This window comes from Oncorhynchus nerka, linkage group LG4 (assembly GCF_034236695.1).
Source record: "Oncorhynchus nerka isolate Pitt River linkage group LG4, Oner_Uvic_2.0, whole genome shotgun sequence".
NCBI classification, from domain to species: domain Eukaryota; kingdom Metazoa; phylum Chordata; class Actinopteri; order Salmoniformes; family Salmonidae; genus Oncorhynchus; species Oncorhynchus nerka.
This window is the reverse complement of record NC_088399.1, coordinates 103,771,893-103,795,857: the sequence shown is the minus strand read 5'-3', so window position 1 is coordinate 103,795,857 and position 23,965 is coordinate 103,771,893. Positions and strand designations below refer to the sequence as shown.

The window sequence follows — 23,965 nt, the reverse complement described above, 5'->3', positions numbered from 1 at the left end:
TTGAGTTGTTGGGGTTTGTTTCGACATGTTCACTATTTACTATTTTGAATGGACCAAAGACTGACTCATTGAGTTGTTGGGGGTTGTTTCGACATGTTCACTATTTACTATTTTGAATGGACCAAAGACTGAGGCATTGAGTTGTTGGGGTTTGTTTCAAAATGTTCATGATTGACCATTTGAAAACAGAGATTCATTGATATTTGTGAATTTACATTGCTTGTTGATGAAATGTGCAGATTTGTTAGTTACAGTGAGCAAGAACAACCAACACCATCGATCATAGTTAACAAGTTTTATTGCTGTTCCGCCATTGCCACACATATACCACAGGTGTCGTAAACCTCCTTCAGAACCCCATCAATACATCTTCCTTTATATATATATATATATATGGACCAAAGGCTGACTCACATATATATTTATATAAAATATATATATATATAAAGTCAATCAAATCTACATCTGATGATAACAACATAAAGTATATATTTTTTAACACCTATTTATTAATTTCTTATGCAACAAACCTAGATAGTTGTTTTATGTCTGTTTACTGTAAACAGTTTGATAGGTGAATGTAAATATATTGCTTTTTATTTTAGTAAAATGGCACTTACTTAAATATATATATATTTCACCTTTATTTAACCAGGTAGGCTACTTAACAAGAGGCACATCTCAACAGGTGGTCCAGGTAAATCATGGCATGGCACAGTTGGGGCTATCCTCTTTTGTTATTTATTGTTCCTCAAACAAGATGACGTCACAGATTCCCATCAGACCAACACCTTGAAAGCCTAAAAAGTTGTCTAACAAAACACATAAGTAAAAGATCAGACATTGCTAGAGGACTTCTTGCAGTTGGAAGACATTGCCGTTGCCATTGTAATGCATATAAAGAAAATAAAAAAAGAGAAGATTGCTTTATGTTTGAGGTTTACTTTAATGAAATCAAAGGCATATTTATGAGCGTTAGAGCACAATTTAAATGCATGTACAGTTGAAGTCGGAAGTTTACATACACTTATGTCAGTCATTAATTCAACCACTCCACACATTTCTTGTTAATTAACAAACTATAGTTTTGGCAAGTCGTTAGGACATCTACTTTGTGCATGACACGAGTAATTTTTTCAACAATTGGTTACAGACAGATTATTTCACTTTTCACAATTCCAGTGGGTCAGAAGTTAACATAAGTTGACTGTGCCTTTAAACATCTTGGAAAATTCCAGAAAATTATGTAATGGCTTTCGAAGCTTCTGATAGGCTAATTGACATAATTTGAGTCAATTGGAGGTGTACCTGTGTATGTATTTCTAGCCCTACCTTCAAACTCAGTTCCTCTTTGCTTGACATCATTGGGAAATCAAAAGAAATCACCCAAGACCTCAGAAAAAAATGTGTAGATCTCCACATGTCTGGTTCATCCTTGGGAGCAATTTCCAAATGCCTGAAGGTAACACATTCATCTGTACAAACAATAGTACGCAAGTATAAACACCATGGACCACGCAGCCGTCATACCGCTCAGGAAGGAGACTCATTCTGTCTCCTAGAGATGAATGTACTATGGTGCGAAAAGTTCAAATCATTCCCAGAACAACAGAAAAGGACCTTGTGAAAATGCTGGAGGAAACGGGTACAAAGTATCTATATCCACAGTAAAACAAGTCCTATTGTCACACCCTGACCATAGTTTGCTTTGTATGTTTCTATGTTTTGTTTGGTCAGGGTGTGATCTGAGTGGGCATTCTATGTTGGATGTCTTGTTTGTCTATTTCTATGTCTGGCCTGATATGGTTCTCAATCAGAGGCAGGTGTTATTCATTGTCTCTGATTGGGAACCATATTTAGTAGCCTGTTTGGTGTTGGGGTTTGTGGGTGATTGTTCCTGTCTCTGTGTTTGCACCAGATAGGACTGTTTTAGGGTTTCACGGTTCTTGTTTTTGTTAGTCTGTTCATGTATAGTTTTCTTCATTAAAGAACCATGAATAGAAACCACGCTGCATTTTGGTCCGCCTCTCCTTCAAGTCAAGAAAACCGTTACACCTATATCGACATAACCTGAAAGGCCGCTCAGCAAGGAAGAAGCCACTGCTTCAAAACAGCCATAAAAAGCCGGACTATGGTTTGCAACTGCACATGGGGACAAAGATCGTACTTTTTGGAGAAATGACCTCTGGTCTGATGAAACAAAAATATAACTATTTGGCCATAATGACCATTGTGATGAAAGAAATAAAAGCTGAAATAAATCATTCTCTCTACTATTATTCTAACTGACTTAAAACAGGGAATTTTTATTAGGATTAAATATCAGGAATTGGTAAAAACAGAGTTTAAATGTATTTGGCTAAGGTGTATATAAACTTGCGACTTCAACTGTATCTTATTCATAAAGACAACATCAAAGCAAATCAGAGAAGATTACTCTGAGATTTACTTTAATGAAGTCAAAGCCATATTTGTGATAGTTTTGGAGCCCAATCCTTTGTACAACAAACTTATTCACACACTAACTATAGAAATGTGTTTATAATACAAGACATATTTACAGCGATTAGAATTTTTTTTTATTTCACCTTTATCTAATTAACCAGGTAGGCAACTGTTGATCTTTGTGCAACATTTACACAAAATAGCAATGCAAGTCAAAACCAAATTGAATCTAGTCCTAGGTCTTTAAGTAATTCTACAGGTGATTGCCTGAATGCATGACAAAGCAAAAATCAATTTCCCAGATGATCACTGTTTTGGATTTCTTCAGGTGAGACGCATATCATTCTCCTTCGCAGTGTGGAAGAACAGTGGAAACCAGAAGCTTTTCTGCAATAAAATAAAGAATAAGAATAAGACATCACTTCATATTATGTAACCATTTCAATGATTGACTAGAATGCAACTTCAGAGCTAAAGAAAGTTGATTTGATGTTAAGTTATATGAAGTTAATATAAGACATTTCATGAAGCTAATATGATATGATGTTATTTCAAGTTGATATGACATATGAAATTGATATGATATGACATTATATGAAGATAATATGGGATGAACTTATATATGAAGGTAGTACGATATGACGTTTTGGAGTTATACGTAGTTAATATGATATGATGTTATATGGAGGTAATGTTATAGGACGTTTCATGAAGTAGATGGGAAATTAAGTTTTCTGAAGCTAAAATGTTAGATGAAGTTGATATGATATGAAGTCATATGAAGCTATTATGATACATTTATATGAAGTTGATATGATATGACATTATATGAAGCTAGTGTGATATGATACAGTGCCTTCGGAAAGTATTCAGACCCCTTGACTTTTTTCACATTATGTTACGTTACAGCCTTATTCTAAAATGGATTAAATAAAACATTTTACTAAGCAATCTACACACAATACCCCATGATGACAAAGCAAAAACTGGTTTATAGAAATGTTGGCAAATTTATTGCAAATTAAAAACCGAAATATCTTATTTACATAAGAATTCAGACCCTTTGCTAAGACTCAGAATTGAGCTCAGGTGCATCCTGATTCCATTGATCATCCTTGAGATGTTTCTTCAAATTGATTGGAGTCCACCTGTGGTAAATTCTATTGATTGGACATGGTTTGGAAAGGCACATACTTGTCTATATAAGGTCCCACAGTTGACAGTGCATGTCAGAGCAAAAACCAAGCCATGAGGATGGCTGGCCGTAAAACTGTCCATAAAAGGTTCGAGACAGGATTATGTTGAGGCACAGATCTGGGGAAGGGTACAAAAAAATGCAGCATTGAAGGTCCCCAAGAACACAGTGGACAACATAATTCTTAAATGGAAGAAGTTTGGAATCGCCAAGGCTCTTCCTAGAGCTGAGGGAGGAGGGCCTTGGTCAGGGAGATGACCAAGAACCCAATGGTCACTCTGACAGAGCTCTAGAGTTCCTTTGTGGAGATGGGACAGGGCTCCGGGCAGCCGAGCGGAAATGGAGGAAAACTCGCCTCCCTGCGGACCTGGCATCCTTTCACTCCCTCCTCTCTACATTTTCCTCTTCTCTCTCTGCTGCTAAAGCCACTTTCTACCACTCTAAATTCCAAGCATCTGCCTCTAACCCTAGGAAGCTCTTTGCCACCTTCTCCTCCCTCCTGAATCCTCCTCCCCCTCCCCCCCCTCCTCCCTCTCTGCAGATGACTTCGTCAACCATTTTGAAAAGAAGGTCGACGACATCCGATCCTCGTTTGCTAAGTCAAACGACACCGCTGGTTCTGCTCACACTGCCCTACCCTGTGCTCTGACCTCTTTCTCCCCTCTCTCTCCAGATGAAATCTCGCGTCTTGTGACGGCCGGCCGCCCAACAACCTGCCCGCTTGACCCTATCCCCTCCTCTCTTCTCCAGACCATTTCCGGAGACCTTCTCCCTTACCTCACCTCGCTCATCAACTCATCCCTGACCGCTGGCTACGTCCCTTCCGTCTTCAAGAGAGCGAGAGTTGCACCCCTAATTAAAAAACCTACACTCGATCCCTCCGATGTCAACAACTACAGACCAGTATCCCTTCTTTCTTTTCTCTCCAAAACTCTTGAACGTGCCGTCCTTGGCCAGCTCTCCCGCTATCTCTCTCAGAATGACCTTCTTGATCCATATCAGTCAGGTTTCAAGACTAGTCATTCAACTGAGACTGCTCTTCTCTGTATCACGGAGGCGCTCCGCACTGCTAAAGCTAACTCTCTCTCCTCTGCTCTCATCCCTCTAGACCTATCGGCTGCCTTCGATACTGTGAACCATCAGATCCTCCTCTCCACCCTCTCCGAGTTGGGCATCTCCGGCGCGGCCCACGCTTGGATTGCGTCCTACCTGACAGGTCGCTCCTACCAGGTGGCGTGGCGAGAATCCGTCTCCACACCACGTGCTCTCACCACTGGTGTCCCCCAGGGCTCTGTTCTAGGCCCTCTCCTATTCTCGCTACACACCAAGTCACTTGGCTCTGTCATAACCTCACATGGTCTCTCCTATCATTGCTATGCAGACGACACACAATGAATCTTCTCCTTTCCCCCTTCTGATGACCAGGTGGCGAATCGCATCTCTGCATGTCTGGCAGACATATCAGTGTGGATGACGGATCACCACCTCAAGCTGAACCTCGGCAAGACGGAGCTGCTCTTCCTCCCGGGGAAGGACTGCCCGTTCCATGATCTCGCCATCACGGTTGACAACTCCATTGTGTACTCCTCCCAGAGCGCTAAGAACCTTGGCGTGATCCTGGACAACACCCTGTCGTTCTCAACTAACATCAAGGCGGTGGCCCGTTCCTGTAGGTTCATGCTCTACAACATCCGCAGAGTACGACCCTGCCTCACACAGGAAGCGGCGCAGGTCCTAATCCAGGCACTTGTCATCTCCCGTCTGGATTACTGCAACTCGCTGTTGGCTGGGCTCCCTGCCTGTGCCATTAAACCCCTACAACTCATCCAGAACGCCGCAGCCCGTCTGGTGTTCAACCTTCCCAAGTTCTCTCACGTCACCCCGCTCCTCCGCTCTCTCCACTGGCTTCCAGTTGAAGCTCGCATCCGCTACAAGACCATGGTGCTTGCCTACGGAGCTGTGAGGGGAACGGCACCTCAGTACCTCCAGGCTCTGATCAGGCCCTACACCCAAACAAGGGCACTGCGTTCATCCACCTCTGGCCTGCTCGCCTCCCTACCACTGAGGAAGTACAGTTCCCGCTCAGCCCAGTCAAAACTGTTCGCTGCTCTGGCCCCCCAATGGTGGAACAAACTCCCTCACGACGCCAGGACAGCGGAGTCAATCACCACCTTCCGGAGACACCTGAAACCCCACCTCTTTAAGGAATACCTAGGATAGGATAAAGTAATCCTTCTCCCCCCTTAAAAGACCTAGATGCACTATTGTAAAGTGGCTGTTCCACTGGATGTCATAAGGTGAAAGCACCAATTTGTAAGTCGCTCTGGATAAGAGCGTCTGCTAAATGACTTAAATGTTAAATGTAATCTCAGCGATCACTGCCTCATTGCCTGTATCCGCTACGGGTCTGCAGTCAAACGACCACCCCTAATCACTGTCAAAAGCTCCCTAAAACACTTCTGCGAGCAGGCCTTTCTAATCGACCTGGCCCGGGTATCCTGGAAGGATATTGACCTCATCCCGTCAGTTGAGGATGCCTGGTCATTCTTTAAAAATAACTTCCTCACCATCTTAGATAAGCATGCTCCGTTCAAAAAATGCAGAACTAAGAACAGATATAGCCCCTGGTTCACTCCAGACCTGACTGCCCTCGACCAGCACAAAAACATCCTGTGGTGGACTGCAATAGCATCGAATAGTCCCCGCGATATGCAACTGTTCAGGGAAGTCAGGAACCAATACACGCAGTCAGTCAGGAAAGCAAAGGCCAGCCTTTTCAAGCAGAAATTTGCATCCTGCAGCTCTAACTCCAAAAAGTTCTGGGACACAGTAAAGTCCATGGAGAACAAGAGCACCTCCTCCATGCTACCCACTGCACTGAGGCTAGGTAACACGATCACCACCGATAAATCCATGATAATTGAAAACTTCAACAAGCATTTCTCAACGGCTGGCCATGCCTTCCTCCTGGCTACTCCAACCTCGGCCAACAGCTCCCCCCCCCCCCCCCCCCCCCCCCCCCCCCGCAGCTACTCGCCCAAGCCTCCCCAGCTACTCCTTTACCCAAATCCAGATAGCAGATGTTCTGAAAGAGCTGCAAAACCTGGACCCGTACAAATCAGCTGGGCTAGACAATCTGGGCCCTTTCTTTCTAAAATTGTCGCCATTGTCACAACCCATATTACCAGCCTGTTCAACCTCTTTCATATCGTCTGAGATCCCCAAGGACTGGAAAGCTGCCGCGGTCATCCCCCTCTTCAAAGGGGGAGACACCCTGGACCCAAACTGTTACAGACCTATATCCATCCTGCCCTGCCTTTCTAAGGTCTCTGAAAGCCAAGTCAACAAACAGATCACTGACCATCCTGAATCCCACCGTACCTTCTCCGCTGTGCAATCTGGTTTCCGAGCCGGTCACTGGTGCACCTCAGCCACGCTCAAGGTACTAAACGATATCATAACCGCCATCGATAAAAGACAGTACTGTGCAGCTGTCTTTATCGACCTGGCCAAGGCTTTCGACTCTGTCAATCACCATAATATTATCGGCAGACTCAGTAGCCTCGGTTTTTCTAATGACTGCCTTGCCTGGTTCACCAACTACTTTGCAGACAGAGTTCAGTGTGTCAAATCGGAGGGCATGTTGTCCGGTCCTCTGGCAGTCTCTATGGGTGTGCCACAGGGTTCAAATCTCGGGCCGACTCTTTTCTCTGTATATATCAATGATGTTGCTCTTGCTGCGGGCGATTCCCTGATCCACCTCTACGCAGACGACACCATTCTGTATACTTCTGGCCCTTCCTTGGACACTGTGCTATCTAACCTCCAAACGAGCTTCCATGCCATACAACACTCCTTCCGTGGCCTCCAACTGCTCTTAAATGCTAGTAAAACCAAATGCATGCTTTTCAACCGTTCACTGCCTGCACCCGCACGCCCGACTAGCATCACCACCCTGGATGGTTCCGACCTAGAATATGTGGAAATCTATAAGTACCTAGGTGTCTGGCTAGACTGTAAACTCTCCTTCCAGACTCATATCAAACATCTCCAATCGAAAATCAAATCAAGAGTCGGCTTTCTCTTCCGCAACAAAGCCTCCTTCACTCACGCCGCCAAGCTTACCCTAGTAAAACTGACTATCCTACCGATCCTCGACTTCGGCGATGTCATCTACAAAATGGCTTCCAACACTCTACTCAGCAAACTGGATGCAGTCTATCACAGTGCCATCCGTTTTGTCACTAAAGCACCTTATACCACCCACCACTGCGACTTGTATGCTCTAGTCGGCTGGCCCTCGCTACATATTCATCGCCAGACCCACTGGCTCCAGGTCATCTACAAGTCCATGCTAGGTAAAGCTCCGCCTTATCTCAGTTCACTGATCACGATGGCAACACCCATCCGTAGCACGCGCTCCAGCAGGTGTATCTCACTGATCATCCCTAAAGCCAACACCTCATTTGGCCGCCTTTCGTTCCAGTACTCTGCTGCCTGTGACTGGAACGAACTGCAAAAATTGCTGAAGTTGGACACTTTTACCTCCCTCACCAACTTCAAACATCAGCTATCTGAGCAGCTAACCGATCGCTGCAGCTGTACATAGTCTATTGGTAAATAGCCCACCCATTTTCACCTACCTCATCCCCATACTGTTTTTATTTATTCACTTTTCTGCTCTTTTTAACCAGGTAGGCCAGTTGAGAACAAGTTCTCATTTAAAACTGCGACCTGGCCAAGATAAAGCAAAGCAGTGCGACACAAACAACACAGCGTTACACATGTAATAAACAAACGTACACATGTAATAAACAAACGTACAGTCAATAACACAATAGAAAAAAAGAAAACAAAAATTATATATACAGTGAATGCAAATGAGGTAAGGCAATAAATAGGCCATAGTGGCAAAATAAATTAACATTTTGAATTAACGCTGGAGTGATAATGTGTAGATGATGATGTGCAAGTAGAGATACTGGGGTGCAAAATAAATAACAATACTGGGGATGAGGTAGTTGGGTTAGAGCTATTTACAGATGGGCTGTGCACACTTCCCACACTGCCCCTACTCGGATGGTATCGCGCCGTCCCAACCTTCGCTCTCTCTCCCCCGCTACTCTCTCCTCTTCCATCCTATCATCTCTTCCCTCTGCTCAAACCTTCTCCAACCTATCTCCTGATTCTGCCTCCTCAACCCTCCTCTCCTCCCTTTCTGCATCCTTTGACTCTCTATGTCCCCTATCCTCCAGGCCGGCTCGGTCCTCCCCTCCCGCTCCGTGGCTCGACGACTCATTGCGAGCTCACAGAACAGGGCTCCGGGCAGCCGAGCGGAAATGGAGGAAAACTCGCCTCCCTGCAGACCTGGCATCCTTTCACTCCCTCCTCTCTACATTTTCCTCCTCTGTCTCTGCTGCTAAAGCCACTTTCTACCACTCTAAATTCCAAGCATCTGCCTCTAACCCTAGGAAGCTCTTTGCCACCTTCTCCTCCCTCTTGAATCCTCCCCCCCCTCCCCCCTCCTCCCTCTCTGCAGATGACTTCGTCAACCATTTTGAAAGAAGGTCGACGACATCCGATCCTCGTTTGCTAAGTCAAACGACACCGCTGGTTCTGCTCACACTGCCCTACCCTGTGCTCTGACCTCTTTCTCCCCTCTCTCTCCAGATGACATCTCACGTCTTGTGTCGGCCGGCCGCCCAACAACCTGCCCGCTTGACCCTATCCCCTCCTCTCTTCTCCAGACCATCTCCGGTGACCTTCTCCCTTACCTCACCTCGCTCATCAACTCATCCCTGACCGCTGGCTACGTCCCTCCCGTCTTCAAGAGAGCGAGAGTTGCACCCCTTCTGAAAAAACCTACACTCGATCCCTCCGATGTCAACAACTACAGACCAGTATCCCTTCTTTCTTTTCTCTCCAAAACTCTTGAACGTGCCGTCCTTGGCCAGCTCTCCCGCTATCTCTCTCAGAATGACCTTCTTGATCCAAATCAGTCAGGTTTCAAGACTAGTCATTCAACTGAGACTGCTCTTCTCTGTATCACGGAGGCGCTCCGCACTGCTAAAGCTAACTCTCTCTCCTCTGCTCTCATCCTTCTAGACCTATCGGCTGCCTTCGATACTGTGAACCATCAGATCCTCCTCTCCACCCTCTCCGAGTTGGGCATCTCCGGCGCGGCCCACGCTTGGATTGCGTCCTACCTGACAGGTCGCTCCTACCAGGTGGCGTGGCGAGAATCCGTCTCCTCACCACGCGCTCTCACCACTGGTGTCCCCCAGGGCTCTGTTCTAGGCCCTCTCCTATTCTCGCTATACACCAAGTCACTTGGCTCTGTCATAACCTCACATGGTCTCTCCTATCATTGCTATGCAGACGACACACAATTAATCTTCTCCTTTCCCCCTTCTGACGACCAGGTGGCGAATCGCATCTCTGCATGTCTGGCAGACATATCAGTGTGGATGACGGATCATCACCTCAAGCTGAACCTCGGCAAGACGGAGCTGCTCTTCCTCCCGGGGAAGGACTGCCCGTTCCATGATCTCGCCATCACGGTTGACAACTCCATTGTGTCCTCGTCCCAGAGCGCTAAGAACCTTGGCGTGATCCTGGACAACACCCTGTCGTTCTCAAATAACATCAAGGCGGTGGCCCGTTCCTGTAGGTTCATGCTCTACAACATCCGCAGAGTACGACCCTGCCTCACACAGGAAGCGGCGCAGGTCCTAATCCAGGCACTTGTCATCTCCCGTCTGGATTACTGCAACTCGCTGTTGGCTGGGCTCCCTGCCTGTGCCATTAAACCCCTACAACTCATCCAGAACGCCGCAGCCCGTCTGGTGTTCAACCTTCCCAAGTTCTCTCACGTCACCCCGCTCCTCCGCTCTCTCCACTGGCTTCCAGTTGAAGCTCGCATCCGCTACAAGACCATGGTGCTTGCCTACGGAGCTGTGAGGGGAACGGCACCTCACTACCTCCAGGCTCTGATCAGGCCCTACACCCAAACAAGGGCACTGCGTTCATCCACCTCTGGCCTGCTCGCCTCCCTACCACTGAGGAAGTACAGTTCCCGCTCAGCCCAGTCAAAACTGTTCGCTGCTCTGGCCCCCCAATGGTGGAACAAACTCCCTCACGACGCCAGGACAGCGGAGTCAATCACCACCTTCCGGAGACACCTGAAACCCCACCTCTTTAAGGAATACCTAGGATAGGATAAAGTAATCCTTCTCCCCTCCCCCCTTAAAAGACCTAGATGCACTATTGTAAAGTGGCTGTTCCACTGGATGTCATAAGGTGAAAGCACCAATTTGTAAGTCGCTCTGGATAAGAGCGTCTGCTAAATGACTTAAATGTAAATGTAATGCACAGGTGCAATGATCGGTAAGCTGCTCTGACAGATGATGCTTAAAGCTAGTGAGGGAGATATTAGTCTCCAGCTTCAGTGATTTTTGCAATTCCTTCCAGTCATTGGCAGCAGAGAACTGGAAGGAAAGGCGGCCAAAGGAGGAGTTGGCTTTGGGGATGACCAATGAGATATACCTGCTGGAGAGAGTGCTATGGGTTGGTGTTGCTATGGTGACCAGTGAGCTGAGATAAGGCGGGGCTTTACCTAGCGAAGACTTATAGATGACCTGGAGCCAGTAGGTTTGGCGACTATTATGAAGCGAGGGCCAGCCAACGAGAGCATACATGTCGCAGTGGTGGTTAGTATATGGGGCTTTGGTGACAAAACGGATGGCACTGTAATAGACTGCATCCAATTTGTTGAGTAGAGTGTTGGAGGCTATTTTGTAAATGACATCGCTGAAGTCGAGGATCGGTACGAGAGTCAGTTTTACGAGGGTATGTTAAGTGAAAGAGGCTTTGTTGCAAAACAGGAAGCCGATTCTAGATTTAATTTTGGATTGGAGATGCTTAATGTGACTCTTGAGGAGAATTTACAGTCTAACCAGACACCTAGGTATTTGTAGTTGTCCACATATTCTAAGTCAGAACCGTCCAGAGTAGTGATGCTAGACGGGAGGGCAGGTGTGGGCAGTGATCGGTTGAAGAGCATGCATTTAGTTTTAGTTTTACTAGCATTTAAGAGCATTTGGAGGCCACGGAAGGAGTTGAAGGATTAAAATGACTCTAAAGACCCCCACCATTGATTATGTTGTTATTAATTTGCTTATGTGCCATTGTAATTATGCTCACTGTATAGCTGAACATTGAGGCCTCTCTGTGTCTAGCTCTCTGCCAAAACCCGCAGCCCTGCATCTGTGAGAAAAGGGACTGAGGGTGATAGTGAGACACAGAGACTATGTCTGTTTTTCTCTGAAATAAGGGCAGATTTGCATACCGCTGAGCCAGGTTCTCAGAAACCTTGTGTTAAGAATAACTTGTTCTTTTAGCTACACATGCAGGGTTGACAGAGAATCACACCACAAGGTGCAATCTTGTGCGATCAGATCATGTCTCTCTTTTGTTGGGGGCAGAACACAGGAGAGACATCAGTTGTATGTCTAATGTTTGATCTTTGATTTCTGTCGACAGCTGTATATGGATAAAATGGTTATGATTTATAAGTGCACATTTTGAGTGTTCCTTACTTGTTAAGTAAATAACGGAGCCCATAAAAGTGGAACCAACAGAGTGTTGTATGGCATTGAAGCTCATCTGGAGGTTTGTTAACACAGTGTCCAAAGAAGGAAAATAAGTATACAGAATGGTGTCGTCTGCATAGAGGTGGATCAGAGAATCACCAGCAGTAAGAGCGACATCATTGATATATACAGAGAAAAGAGTCGGCTCGAGAATTGAACTCTGTGGCACCCCATATAGACTGCCAGAGATCCGGACAACAGGCCCTCCAATTTAACACACCGAACTCTATCTGAGAAGTAGTTGGTGGACCAGGCAAGGCAGTCATTTGAAAAACCAGGGCTGTTGAGTCTGCCGATAAGAATGCGGTGATTGACAGAGTCGAAAGCCTTAGCCAGGTCGATGAAGAGGGCTGCACAGTACTGTGCATGACCAGCTTAGAAACCAAACACACCAAGACAATCATGAAGAGGGCACGACAAAGCCTATTCCCCTCAGGAAACTAAAAATATGTGCCATTGTTCCTGAGATCCTCAAAAGGTTCTACAGCTGTAACATCGAGAGCATCCTGACTGGTTGCATCACTGCCTGGAACGGCAATTGCTCGGCCTCTGACCGCAAGGCACTACAGAGGGTAGTGTGTACGGCCCAGTACATCACTGGGTCTTAGCTGCCTGCCATCCAGGACCTCTACACAAGGCGGTGTCAGAGGAAGGCCCTAAAAAGCCACCCCACCCCAGCCACCCCAGTCATAGATTGGTACCGCTTGCCATGCGGTAGTAGAGAGAACAGAGTGCCAAGTCTAGGACAAAAAGGCTTCTCAACAGTTTTTACCCCCCAAGCCATAAGACTCCTGAACAGGTAATCAAATGTCTACCCAGACTATTTGCACTGCCTGGTATGGCAACTGCTCGGCCTACAGAGGGTAGTGCGTATGGTCCAGTACATCACTGGGGCTAAGCTGCCTGCCATCCAGGACCTCTACACCAGGCGGTGTCAGACGAAGGCCCTAAAAATTGTTAATGATCCCAGCCACACCAGTCATAGGCTATTCTCTCTACTACCACATGGCAAGCGGTACCGGAGGGCCAAGTCTAGGACCAAAAGGCTTCTCAACAGTTTTTACCCCCCAAGCCATAAGACTCCTGAACAGGAAATCAAATGGCTACCCGGACTATTTGCATTGTGTGCCCCCCAACCCCTCTTTTTTACGCTGCTGCTACTCTTATCATATATGCATAGTCACTTTAACTATACATTCATGTACATACTACCTCAATCAGCCCGACTAACTGGTGCCCCCACACATTGGCTACCTGGACTGTCTGCGTTGTGTCCCGCCACCCACCACCCACCAAACCCTCTTTTACGCTACTGCTACTCTCTGTTTATCATATATGCATAGTCACTTTAAGCATACCTACATGTACATACTACCTCAATCAGCCTGACTAACCGGTGCCTGTATATTGCCTCGCTACTGTATATAGCCTCGCTACTGTATATAGCCTCGCTACTGTTATAGCCTCGCTACTGTATATAGCCTTGCTACTGTTATAGCCTTGCTACTGTATATAGCCTCGCTACTGTTATAGCCTCGCTACTGTATATAGCCTTGCTACTGTATATAGTCTCGCTACTGTTATTTTCCAGAGTCTTTTTTTACTGTTGTTTTTATTTCTTTACTTATCTATTGTTCACCTAATACCCTTTTTTAACTTAAAAATTGCACTGTTGGTTAGAGCCTCTAAGTAAGCATTTCACTGTAAGGTCTACTTTGATTTGTACCGGTACCCCCTGTATATAGCCTCACTATTGCTATGTACTGCTGCTCTTTTACTATTTGTTATTCTTATCTTTTACTTTTCTATTTAGTTATTTATTTTCAGTATTTTATTTTTTATTTGTTTTTATTATTTAAATTTGTCTTTTTTCCTTTTTAGGTATTTTCTTTAAACTGTATTGTTGGTTTAAGGACTTGTAAGTTCTCTGTTGTTCTCCTGTTGTATTCAGCGCATGTGACAAATAAATTTGACTTGATTTGACCATGGACGTCCAGTCATTGTTTTAACGCTAGATAGCAACTTCATTCAAACTGCATGCAGAGACATAAAAATGCTACCCGCGAGTTGATTTGATTTTTGATTTGATTTGGATCTCTTGGACTAATCTTCCAAGAGTCCTTAAACGAGTTCATCTGACTGGGCCAAAATCCCAACGTATCCATTTAATTTATTTTATTTTATTTTTATTTCACCTTTATTTAACCAGGTAGGCTAGTTGAGAAGAAGTTCTCATTTGCAACTGCGGCCTTGCCAAGATAAAGCATAGCAGTGTGAACAGACAACACAGAGTTACACATGGAGTAAACAATTAACAAGTCAATAATACAGTAGAAAAAAGGAGAGTCTATATACATTGTGTGCAAAAGGCATGAGGAGGTAGGTGAATAATTATAATTTTGCAGATTAACACTGGAGTGATAAATGTTCAGATGGTCATGTACAGGTAGAGATATTGGTGTGCAAAAGAGCAGAAAAGGAAAAAAAGAAAAACAGTATGGGGATGAGGTAGGTGAAAATGGGTGGGCTATTTACCGATAGACTATGTACAGCGGCAGCGATCGGTTAGCTGCTCAGATAGCAGATGTTTGAAGTTGGTGAGGAAGATAAGTCTCCAACTTCAGCGATTTTTGCAATTCGTTCCAGTCACAGGCAGCAGAGAACTGGAGGAAAGGCGGCCAATTGAGGTGTTGGCTTTAGGGATGATCAGTGAGATACACCTGCTGGAGCGCGTGTTACGGGTGGGTGTTGCCATCGTGACCAGTGAACTGAGATAAGGCGGAGCTTTACCTAGCATGGACTTGTAGATGACCTGGAGCCAGTGGGTCTGGCGACGAATATGTAGCGAGGGCCAGCCGACTAGAGCATACAGGTCGCAGTGGTGGGTGGTATAAGGTGCTTTAGTGACAAAACGGATGGCACTGTGATAAACTGCATCCAGTTTGCTGAGTAGAGTGTTGGAAGCAATTTTGTAGATGACATCGCCGAAGTCGAGGATCGGTAGGATAGTCAGTTTTACTAGGGTAAGTTTGGCGGCGTGAGTGAAGGAGGCTTTGTTGCGGAATAGAAAGCCGACTCTAGATTTGATTTTCGATTGGAGATGTTTGATAGATGTTTTGGGGCAGCAGGGTAGCCTAGTGGTTAGAGCGTTGGACTAGTAACCGGAAGGTTGCAAGTTCAAACCCCCGAGCTGACAAGGTACAAATCTGTCGTTCTGCCCCTGAACAGACAGTTAACCCGCTGTTCCTAGGCCGTCATTGAAAATAAGAATTTGTTCTTAATTAACTGACTTGCCTGGTTAAATAAAGGTAAAATAAATAAATCAATAAATAAATATGAGTCTGGAAGGAGAGTTTACAGTCTAGCCAGACACCTAGGTACTTATAGATGTCCACATATTCATTGTCGGAACCATCCAGGGTGGTGATGCTAGTCAAGCGTGCGGGTGCAGGCAGCGAATGGTTGAAAAGCATGCATTTGGTTTTACTAGCGTTTAAGAGCAGTTGGAGGCCACGGAAGGAGTGTTGTATGGCATTGAAGCTCGTTTGGAGGTTAGATAGCACAGTGTCCAAAGACGGGCCGGAAGTATATAGAATGGTGTCGTCTGCGTAGAGTTGGATCAGGGAATCACCCGCAGCAAGAGCAACATCATTGATATATACAGAGAAAAGAGTCAGCCCGAGAATTGAACCCTGTGGCACCCCCATAGAGACTGCCCTCCGATTTGACACACTGAACTCTGTCTGCAAAGTAGTTGGTGAACCAGGCAAGGCAGTCATCAGAAAAACCGAGGCTACTGAGTCTGCCGATAAGAATATGGTGATTGACTGAGTCGAAAGCCTTGGCAAGGTCGATGAAGATGGCTGCACAGTACTGTCTTTTATCGATGGCGGTTATGATATCGTTTAGTACCTTGAGCGTGGCCGAGGTGCACCCGTGACCGGCTCGGAAACCAGATTGCACAGCGGAGAAGGTACGGTGGGATTCGAGATGGTCAGTGACCTGTTTGTTGACTTGGCTTTCGAAGACCTTAGATAGGCAGGGCAGGATGGATATAGGTCTGTAACAGTTTGGGTCCAGGGTGTCTCCCCCTGTGAAGAGGGGGATGACTGCGGCAGCTTTCCAATCCTTGGGGATCTCAGACGATATGAAAGAGAGGTTGAACAGGCTGGTAATAGGGGTTGCGACAATGGCGGCGGATAGTTTCAGAAATAGAGGGTCCAGATTGTCAAGCCCAGCTGATTTGTACAGGTCCAGGTTTTGCAGCTCTTTCAGAACATCTGCTATCTGGATTTGGGTAAAGGAGAACCTGCAGAGGCTTGGGCGAGTAGCTGCGGGGGGGCAGAGCTGTTGGCCGAGGTTGGAGTAGTATGTAGTATGAGGGTGCGGCTAAAGGCTATCAAAACTGGTCGCCTAGAGCGTTGGGGACAGAGAGTAAAAGGAGCAGATTTCTGGGCATGGTAGAATATATTCAGGGCATAATGCGCAGACAGGGGTATGGTGGGGTGCGGGTACAGCGGAGGTAAGCCCAGGCACTGGGTGATGATGAGAGAGGTTGTATCTCTGGACATCCTGGTTGTAATGGGTGAGGTCACCGCATGTGTGGGAGGTGGGACAAAGGAGGTATCAGGGGTATGAAGAGTGGGACTAGGGGCTCCATTGTAAACTAAAACAATGATAACTAACCTGAACAACAGTATACAAGGCATATTGACATTTGAGAGAGACACAGCGAGGGAGAGCTAGCTAAACAGTAGGTGAGACAACAACAGCTAATCAGCTAGCACAACAACAGCAGGTAAAATGGTGTTGACTAGGCAGGGAGGGTCGGATTAACTACACACAGAGCCTGAGTGCGGCTGGGGCCGACAGATAAAACATCAACAAGCAGAATGGAGTACCGTGATTAATGGACAGTCCAGCGTGCATCAGCTATGTAGCCGAGTGATCAGTGTCCAGGGGGCAGCGGTGGATGGGACTGGCGAGTATTATCCAGGTAAAAAAAACTGGCTGGCTGTGCAGAAGGTAAAGCCGCTAGCAGTGGCTAACAATGACTAAATAGCTTGTAGCTAGTTAAATGGTCAGCTTCTGGAGGTTCTTGAATGTGTTCTAAAAATGTAAATAATAGCGATTCCGTATCACATTGGGTGAGGCAGGTTACCGGAAGGTATAATCAAATTAAAAATCGAAAAGAGATTGAAAGTAAATATGGGTCCCGTGAGTGGTTGGGCTGGCTGGGGACGCGGCGATTCAGACAGTTAGCAGGCCTGTGCTAACAAGCTAACAGTTAGTAGGCTGGGGCTGAGCAAGGTAGCAGTTAGCGGACCGGGGCTAAACAAGCTAGCAGTTAGCAGGCCGAATTAGCAAGCAAGCAGATAGCAAGGGCTAGAAAGTTAGTCTTTGGGGGACGTCGCGATGGGGTGAGTCTGTTTATGCCTCTTCATGCGGTGACATCGATAGACCGGTCGTGGGTCCGGATATTGTAGCCCAGGAGTATGCTTCGGTGGTAGCACAGGAGCTCTGGCCGGGCTAGCTTCAAGCTAAGTGGATGGAAACGCTAGCCAGGAGTAATCATCCGGGGTTGAGGTTAGCTAGTTAGCTAGTTGTGAAGATCCAGCTGAAAATGTTCCGTTTGCGGTGGGAATCCGGGGATAAAAAAATAAATAATAATAATAATAGGTCCGTTATGCTCTGGTTAGAGTCGCGTTGTTCGAACTGGCGAGAGCTTTCCGAGCTAAAGGTTAGCTGATGACCAGTTAGCTGATGACCGCTAGCAATGGTTTGCTGGTAGTTAGCTGGCTAGCTTCAGTTGAGGGGTTCCGGATCCGAAGTAAATATAAGTACTTTAGAAAAGAAAAAATGTAGAAAAAAAAGTCAGATCCGTGCTACATTGGGTGAGGCGGGTTGCAGGAGAGTATTTCGAAGTTGAGGTTTAGCAAAATGTTTTAAAAGATATGCGAAGAAAAATATGTAAAAAAAAAACGATATATACAAGGGACACGACACGACAAGACGTCCGACTGCTACGCCATCTTGGATGGTTGAAGACAATTTAAGTTATATGAAGCTAATATAAGATGTTACATGAAGCTAATATGATATTAAGTTATACGAAATGGAAATGTTGGGATTTTGGTCCAGAGTCAGATGAACTCGTTGAAGGACTATAGGAAGCTAATATGATAGAACCCGTACTTGATTTAGCAGTCTCAGCAGAGCAGTCCTCTTCGTTGGAGGCCTCGTCTTGGCTCTTTTGTGGCTGATCTTAGCATGAAGTTGCTGCACCCTCTGGTCTGCGTTGTCGTTGTAGAATTGTTCTGAAACCAGTAGTTTGAGCTGACCCATCTTGGCAGACAGCAGGTCTAGGACCAGTAGAACAACCAGGATAACAGACAGTGGGACCAGAGACCTGGAGACGAACAGGGATGGTTGGGGTTAGGGTTATCAGGTCTAGGACCATTAGATAACAGACAGGGGGACCAGAGACCTGGAGACAAACAGGGAGGGTTGGGGTTAGCAGGTCTAGGACCAGTATATAACAGACAGGGGGACCAGAGACCTGGAGACAAACAGGGAGGGTTGGGGTTAGCAGGTCTAGGACCAATATATAACAGACAGGTCGACCACAGACCTGGAGACAGGACTCGCAATTACCTTCTTTTGTCACCATACAGGTACCGTCCCGAAGTGCAACTTCAACTGTCCCAAACTGAACTTGATTTTTTATATGCCAACATGGGTCTAGGTAATTTGCAGTGCTTTTAAAGTAGTTTGTGTATTTCTGAGACAGATACAGTCTATATTACATAAACTTAATTTGGTAAGAAAAATATGTAGCATCTTAATGAAAGCAAACATCTATTACATTATTAATAATTGTAATTTATTAATTGAACATGTATACAATGTTATTTTTTTTATTTGTTCAACTAGGCAAGTCAGTTAAGAACACATTTTTATTTACAATGAAGGCCTACCTCAGCCAAACCCTAACCTGGACGAAGCTAGGCCAATTGTGTGCCTCCCTATGGGACTCCCAATCACAGCTGGTTGTGATACAGCCTGGAATTGAAACAGGGTCTGTAGTGATGCCTCTTACACTGAGATGCACTGAGATTCAGTGCCTTAGACCGCTGCACCACTCAGGCGCCATCGGTCTAGGACACGTAGATAACAGGCAGGCCGAACACAGACCTGGAGAGGAGCAGGGAGGGCTGGGGAAGGCAATCCTCCTGAAAGAGGGTGAAGGTGTAGGAGAAATCCTCCATGATGACTCCCCCTGGGAGAGGGATAAACACGATGCTGTTGTCTTCCTGATGAATGGGAAAGAGATAAAAAAAGAGATTGATGCCAGCCTTTGACCTAACCTAGCTAGCATTAGGGTTAGGGTTGGAGCTGGGATTATGTCTCTGGAGGAGTACCTCATTAAAGTGTTACCAAGATGTTCTATCATCCTATTAAAATCAAACATTTCAAATAAAATGTAATACAATTGTATTTGTCACATGCCCTCAACCAACAATGCAGTTTTAAGAAAATATAGTTAAGAAAATATTTAATTAATAAACTAAAGTAAATAAATATATATATAAAGTAACACAGTGAAATAACAATAATGAGGCTATATACAGGGGGTACCGGTACCGACATGACATTGTATGGTTTTCTGAACCTCCAAGCATGGCGACTAACGTTTAGGTTTATCTTTAGGTTAATGCTGAATGGTTCCAGTTCAACTCACGTTTAGGTTCATCTTTAGGTTAATGCTGAATGGTTTCAGTTCCAGAAGGTGTTTGTTGATAATCAGAATAAGCCAGTAGAGCAGTGCGTCCAGGGAGATGAATAAGAGCCAGGTTGGGAGGTGGGTGAGCACTGGAACCAGGAACCAGAGCATGGTGTAGCCCTCTCTCCGTGTGAAGCGGGCAGAGGGGATAGAGCGGAACTGATCTGCCTCCTCTGGGCTCAGAGGGAGGAGGTAGGGCTTCCCCTCAGCTCTCTGTTGATCATCGTATCTAATAAACCTGCTGGTGATGAAAGTGTTCTGGTACTTGAGGTTGAAGAAGTATTTTCTGAGGAACAGGGTAGTGGTGATGATGACCAGGGTGACCCCTAGTACCGGGACTCCTCTCTGGAACACAGCCATCACCAGGTCGATGCACACCTCAGTGCTCTTCGCTGTTGTGTTCAGTGTCCGGACAGCATCCTGAAGTTTCACCGTCAGATCGTTGGACTCAACGCTGTGTCCGACGGTGAATGATGACTCGTACTTGACAACTCCAAAGTCTATGAACTTGTTGAGCTTCTCACCCACCCACCTCAGCAGATTGACATAGTTATTTATTGGACTGATGTCCAACAACACTCTCTTCTTCTCCAGGTTACACACCAGACTGCTGGACACTTCTCTGAGGTTTCTGGTGAATGAATGGATGAATAAATTGATTACTAAATGGATACATTTTTTTTTACAGATGGTATTAAAATGTTTCTTATCCTTGCGCTGTTTGTGACCAGATTTCCCTGAATGCAAATTATTTGACAGATATTTTTGAAAGTATTTGCAGAGTTGTGATGTTTAACTCGACTCGTCTTAACCACGTGGATCTAAATAAATAACTTTCATAGCTCTACAACAAAGAACGCCACTAAGTTGTTTTTAGTTTAACCTTCCTTTCACTAGGTAATCAGTTAAGAACAAATTCTTATTTACAATTGGTATTTTATTAGGATCTCCATTAGCTGTTGCAAAAGCAGCAGCTACTTTTCCTGGGGTCCACACAAAACATGAACCATAATACAGAATGACAAAAATACAGAACATCATCAGACGAGAACAGCTCAAGGACAGAACTACATAGATTTAAAAAAAGGCTCACATAGCCTACATGTCAATGCATACACAAAAACTATCTGGATCAAATACGGGAGAGTTGTTGTGCCGTGAGGTGTTGCTTTATCTGTTTTTTGAAACCAGGTTTATTTGAGCAATATGAGATGGAAGGAAGTTCCATGCAACAAGGGCTCTATATAATACTGTATGTTTTCTTGAATTTGTTCTGGATTTGGGGACTATGAAAAGACCCCTGGTGGCATATCTGGTGGGATAAGTGTGTGTGTCAGAGCTGTGTGTAAGTTGACTATGCAAACAATTTGAGATTTTATCAAAAGAAGTGATGCAGTAAGTCTCTCCTCAACTCTTGGCCAAGAAAGACTGGCATGCATAGTATTTATATCAGCCCTCTGATTACAATTAAGAGCAAACGCAGCTTAACTAGATCTTTCCTTGCAGAACTGACCCACACGACTGGACAATATTCAAGATTACACAACTAGAGCCTGCAGAATTGGCTTTTTGGAGAGTGGTGTCAAAAAAGCAGAGCATCTCTTTATTACGGCCAGACCTCTCCTCATCTTTGCAACCATTGAATCTATATGTTTGACCATGACAGTTTACAATCTAAGGTAACGCCAAGTAATTTAGTCTCCTCAACTTGTTCAACAGCCACACCATTCATTACCAGATTCAGCTGAGGTCTAGCACTTAAGGAATGATTTGAACCAAATACAATGCTCTAAGTTTTAGAGATGTTCAGGAGCAGTTTATTACTGGCCACCCATTCCAAAACAGACTGCAACTCTTTGTTAAGGGTTTCAGTAACTTCATTAGCTGTGGTTGCTGATGTGTATATGGTTGAGTCATCAGCATTCATGAACACACAAGCTTTGTTTAATGACAGTGGCAGGTCATTGGTAAAAATAGAAAAGAGTAGAGAGTCTAGAGAGCTGCCCTGCAGTACACCACACTTTACATGTTTGACATTAGAGAAGCTTCCATTAAAGAAAACGCTTTGAGTTCGATAGATAGCTCTGAATCCACAATATGGCAGAGGTTGAAAAGCCATAGCACTTAATTAAGTTTTTTCAACAACAGGTTCTGGTCAATAATATCAAAGGCTGCACTAAAATCTAACAGTACAGCTCCCACAATCTTCTTATTATCAATATCTGTCAACAAATCATCAGTCATTTGTGTCAGTGCAGTACATGTTGAGCGCCCTTCTCTATAAGCATGCTGAAAGTCTGTTGTTAATTTGTTTACAGAGAAATAGCATTGTATCTGGTCAAACACAATTTTTTCCAACAGTTTGCTAAGAGCTGGCAGCAAGTTTATAGGTCTGCTGTTAGAACCAGTAAAGGTCACTTTACCACTCTTGGGAAGCGGAATGACTAGGCTCAGATAAATAAAAAAATATGACAGATAGGAGTGGCTATGGAGTCAGCTATGATCCTCAGTAGCTTTCCATCAAAGTTGTCAATGCAAGGAGGTTTGTCCTTTTTGATAGTTAACAGTAATTTTTCCACCTCTCCCAAACCAACTTTACAAAATTCAAACTTGCACTGTTTTTCTTTCATTATTTGTTTTTTTTATGCATGAATATAATTTCTCACTGTTTGTCGTGGACATTTCCTGCCTAAGTTTGCCCACTTTGCCAATGAAATAATCATTAAAATAATTGGCAACATCAAATGGTTTTGTGATGAATAAGCTTAGATGTGTTTCTACATCTGCATTGCTTGCTCTTTGGGGTTTTAGGCTGGGTTTCTTTACAAGCACTTTGTGACATCTGCTGATTTTAAAAATGACTGACTACATTTGACCTCCACCGACATGTACAAATTACCCCGACTAACCTAACATTGACTCTGTACTGGTACCCCCTGTATATAGCCTCATTATTGTTATTTTATTGTGTTACTTGAATTTTTCACTTTAGTTTATTTAGTAAATATTTTTAAAACTCTATTTTCTTTATAACTGCATTGTTGGTTTAGGGCTTGTAAGTAAGCATTTCATGGTTAGGTCTACACCTGATGTATTCAGCGCATGTGACAAATAAAATGTTATCTTGTTTGAATTTGACCTCTGAATGTACATGACATGTACAGTATTTTGATCTTTTCGTACCCAAGGGAACAATTTGTACACTAACCGTAGCCATATTTCTAAGAGTCTAAACCTAACCCTTACTCTAAGCCTAACCCCTTAGCCTAACCCACCTTAAAGTGTTCTGGACATTCCAGATGATCACCAGCCCAGTGCCTGCCGTCAGAAGCAGGTTCCTGCCCTGCTTCATAGTGCAGGAGATAAGAAACAGCAAGGAGAAGCAGCGGACTCTCTTGGAGCAGAACAGGACAGCTGTCAACAGGAGTGAGCAGCAGCCTGAGGTGATTCCACACACCACTAGGCTGTAGTTCAGAGAGAAGTAGAGGCCCAGTAGGAGAGCCCCTCCTAAGGCCAGGCTCAGGGTCAAGCAGCTGAGGAAGTGGAGGAGGATATGTCTCCAGCCCTTCCTGTGGTCCGAGGTGTAGAGCAGGACCATCGTGGACCAGACCCGGAACAGAGCCAGCCTCTCAAGTTGGGATGGCATTGTAGTAGGAGGAGCAGGTTGAGGGTTTGGAGAACAGGTCCAAAATGAAGAGTAAAATAATATGGAGAAATAAGTGAAATAATATCTAGTGGCACGCCCCTCTTCACTCTGACACTACCTCTCTTTGACTGTCTGACTAACCCTAACCCTCTCTATGACTGTCAGACTGCTTCACTGTGTCTCTTGTTTAAAGGAACAGTTTGTGAATCCCCAACCATAATTGCACTAATCTAATCATAGAAGCA

General features: G+C 44.9%; 1 protein-coding gene across 2 annotated transcripts; it reads right to left on the bottom strand.

Annotated features, from left to right (window-relative positions):
- Nucleotides 1–718: 718 nt before the first annotated feature.
- LOC115115280 (dendritic cell-specific transmembrane protein-like) lies at nucleotides 719–23,965 on the bottom strand. 2 transcript variants are annotated; one of them, XM_065018080.1, is made up of 5 exons: nucleotides 23,350–23,955; nucleotides 20,033–20,705; nucleotides 19,486–19,604; nucleotides 18,487–18,700; nucleotides 719–2,832 (listed from the first exon to the last, which is right to left on the bottom strand). In XM_065018080.1, the coding sequence occupies exons 1-5, from the start codon at nucleotides 23,718–23,720 to the stop codon at nucleotides 2,770–2,772; spliced, it is 1,440 nt and encodes a 479-aa protein (XP_064874152.1). In that variant the 5' UTR covers nucleotides 23,721–23,955; the 3' UTR covers nucleotides 719–2,769. The 2 variants fall into 2 exon arrangements, with proteins under 2 accessions (XP_064874152.1, XP_064874153.1); XM_065018081.1 differs by lacking the exon at nucleotides 18,487–18,700 and having other exon boundaries at nucleotides 23,350–23,965.

What these genes read in the sequence shown, in the direction of transcription:
- LOC115115280 (XM_065018080.1), bottom strand. Translation starts at nt 23,720, where the DNA reads ATGCCATCCCAACTTGAGAGGCTGGCTCTGTTCCGGGTCTGGTCCACG. An exon ending in CCCTCCCTGCTCCTCTCCAG is followed by an intron (nt 18,701 to 19,485) that starts GTCTGTGTTCGG and finishes GTTCGTCTCCAG; the next exon opens with GTCTCTGGTCCCACTGTCTG. An exon ending in TGCTGAGACTGCTAAATCAA is followed by an intron (nt 2,833 to 18,486) that starts GTACGGGTTCTA and finishes ATTTTATTGCAG; the next exon opens with AAAAGCTTCTGGTTTCCACT.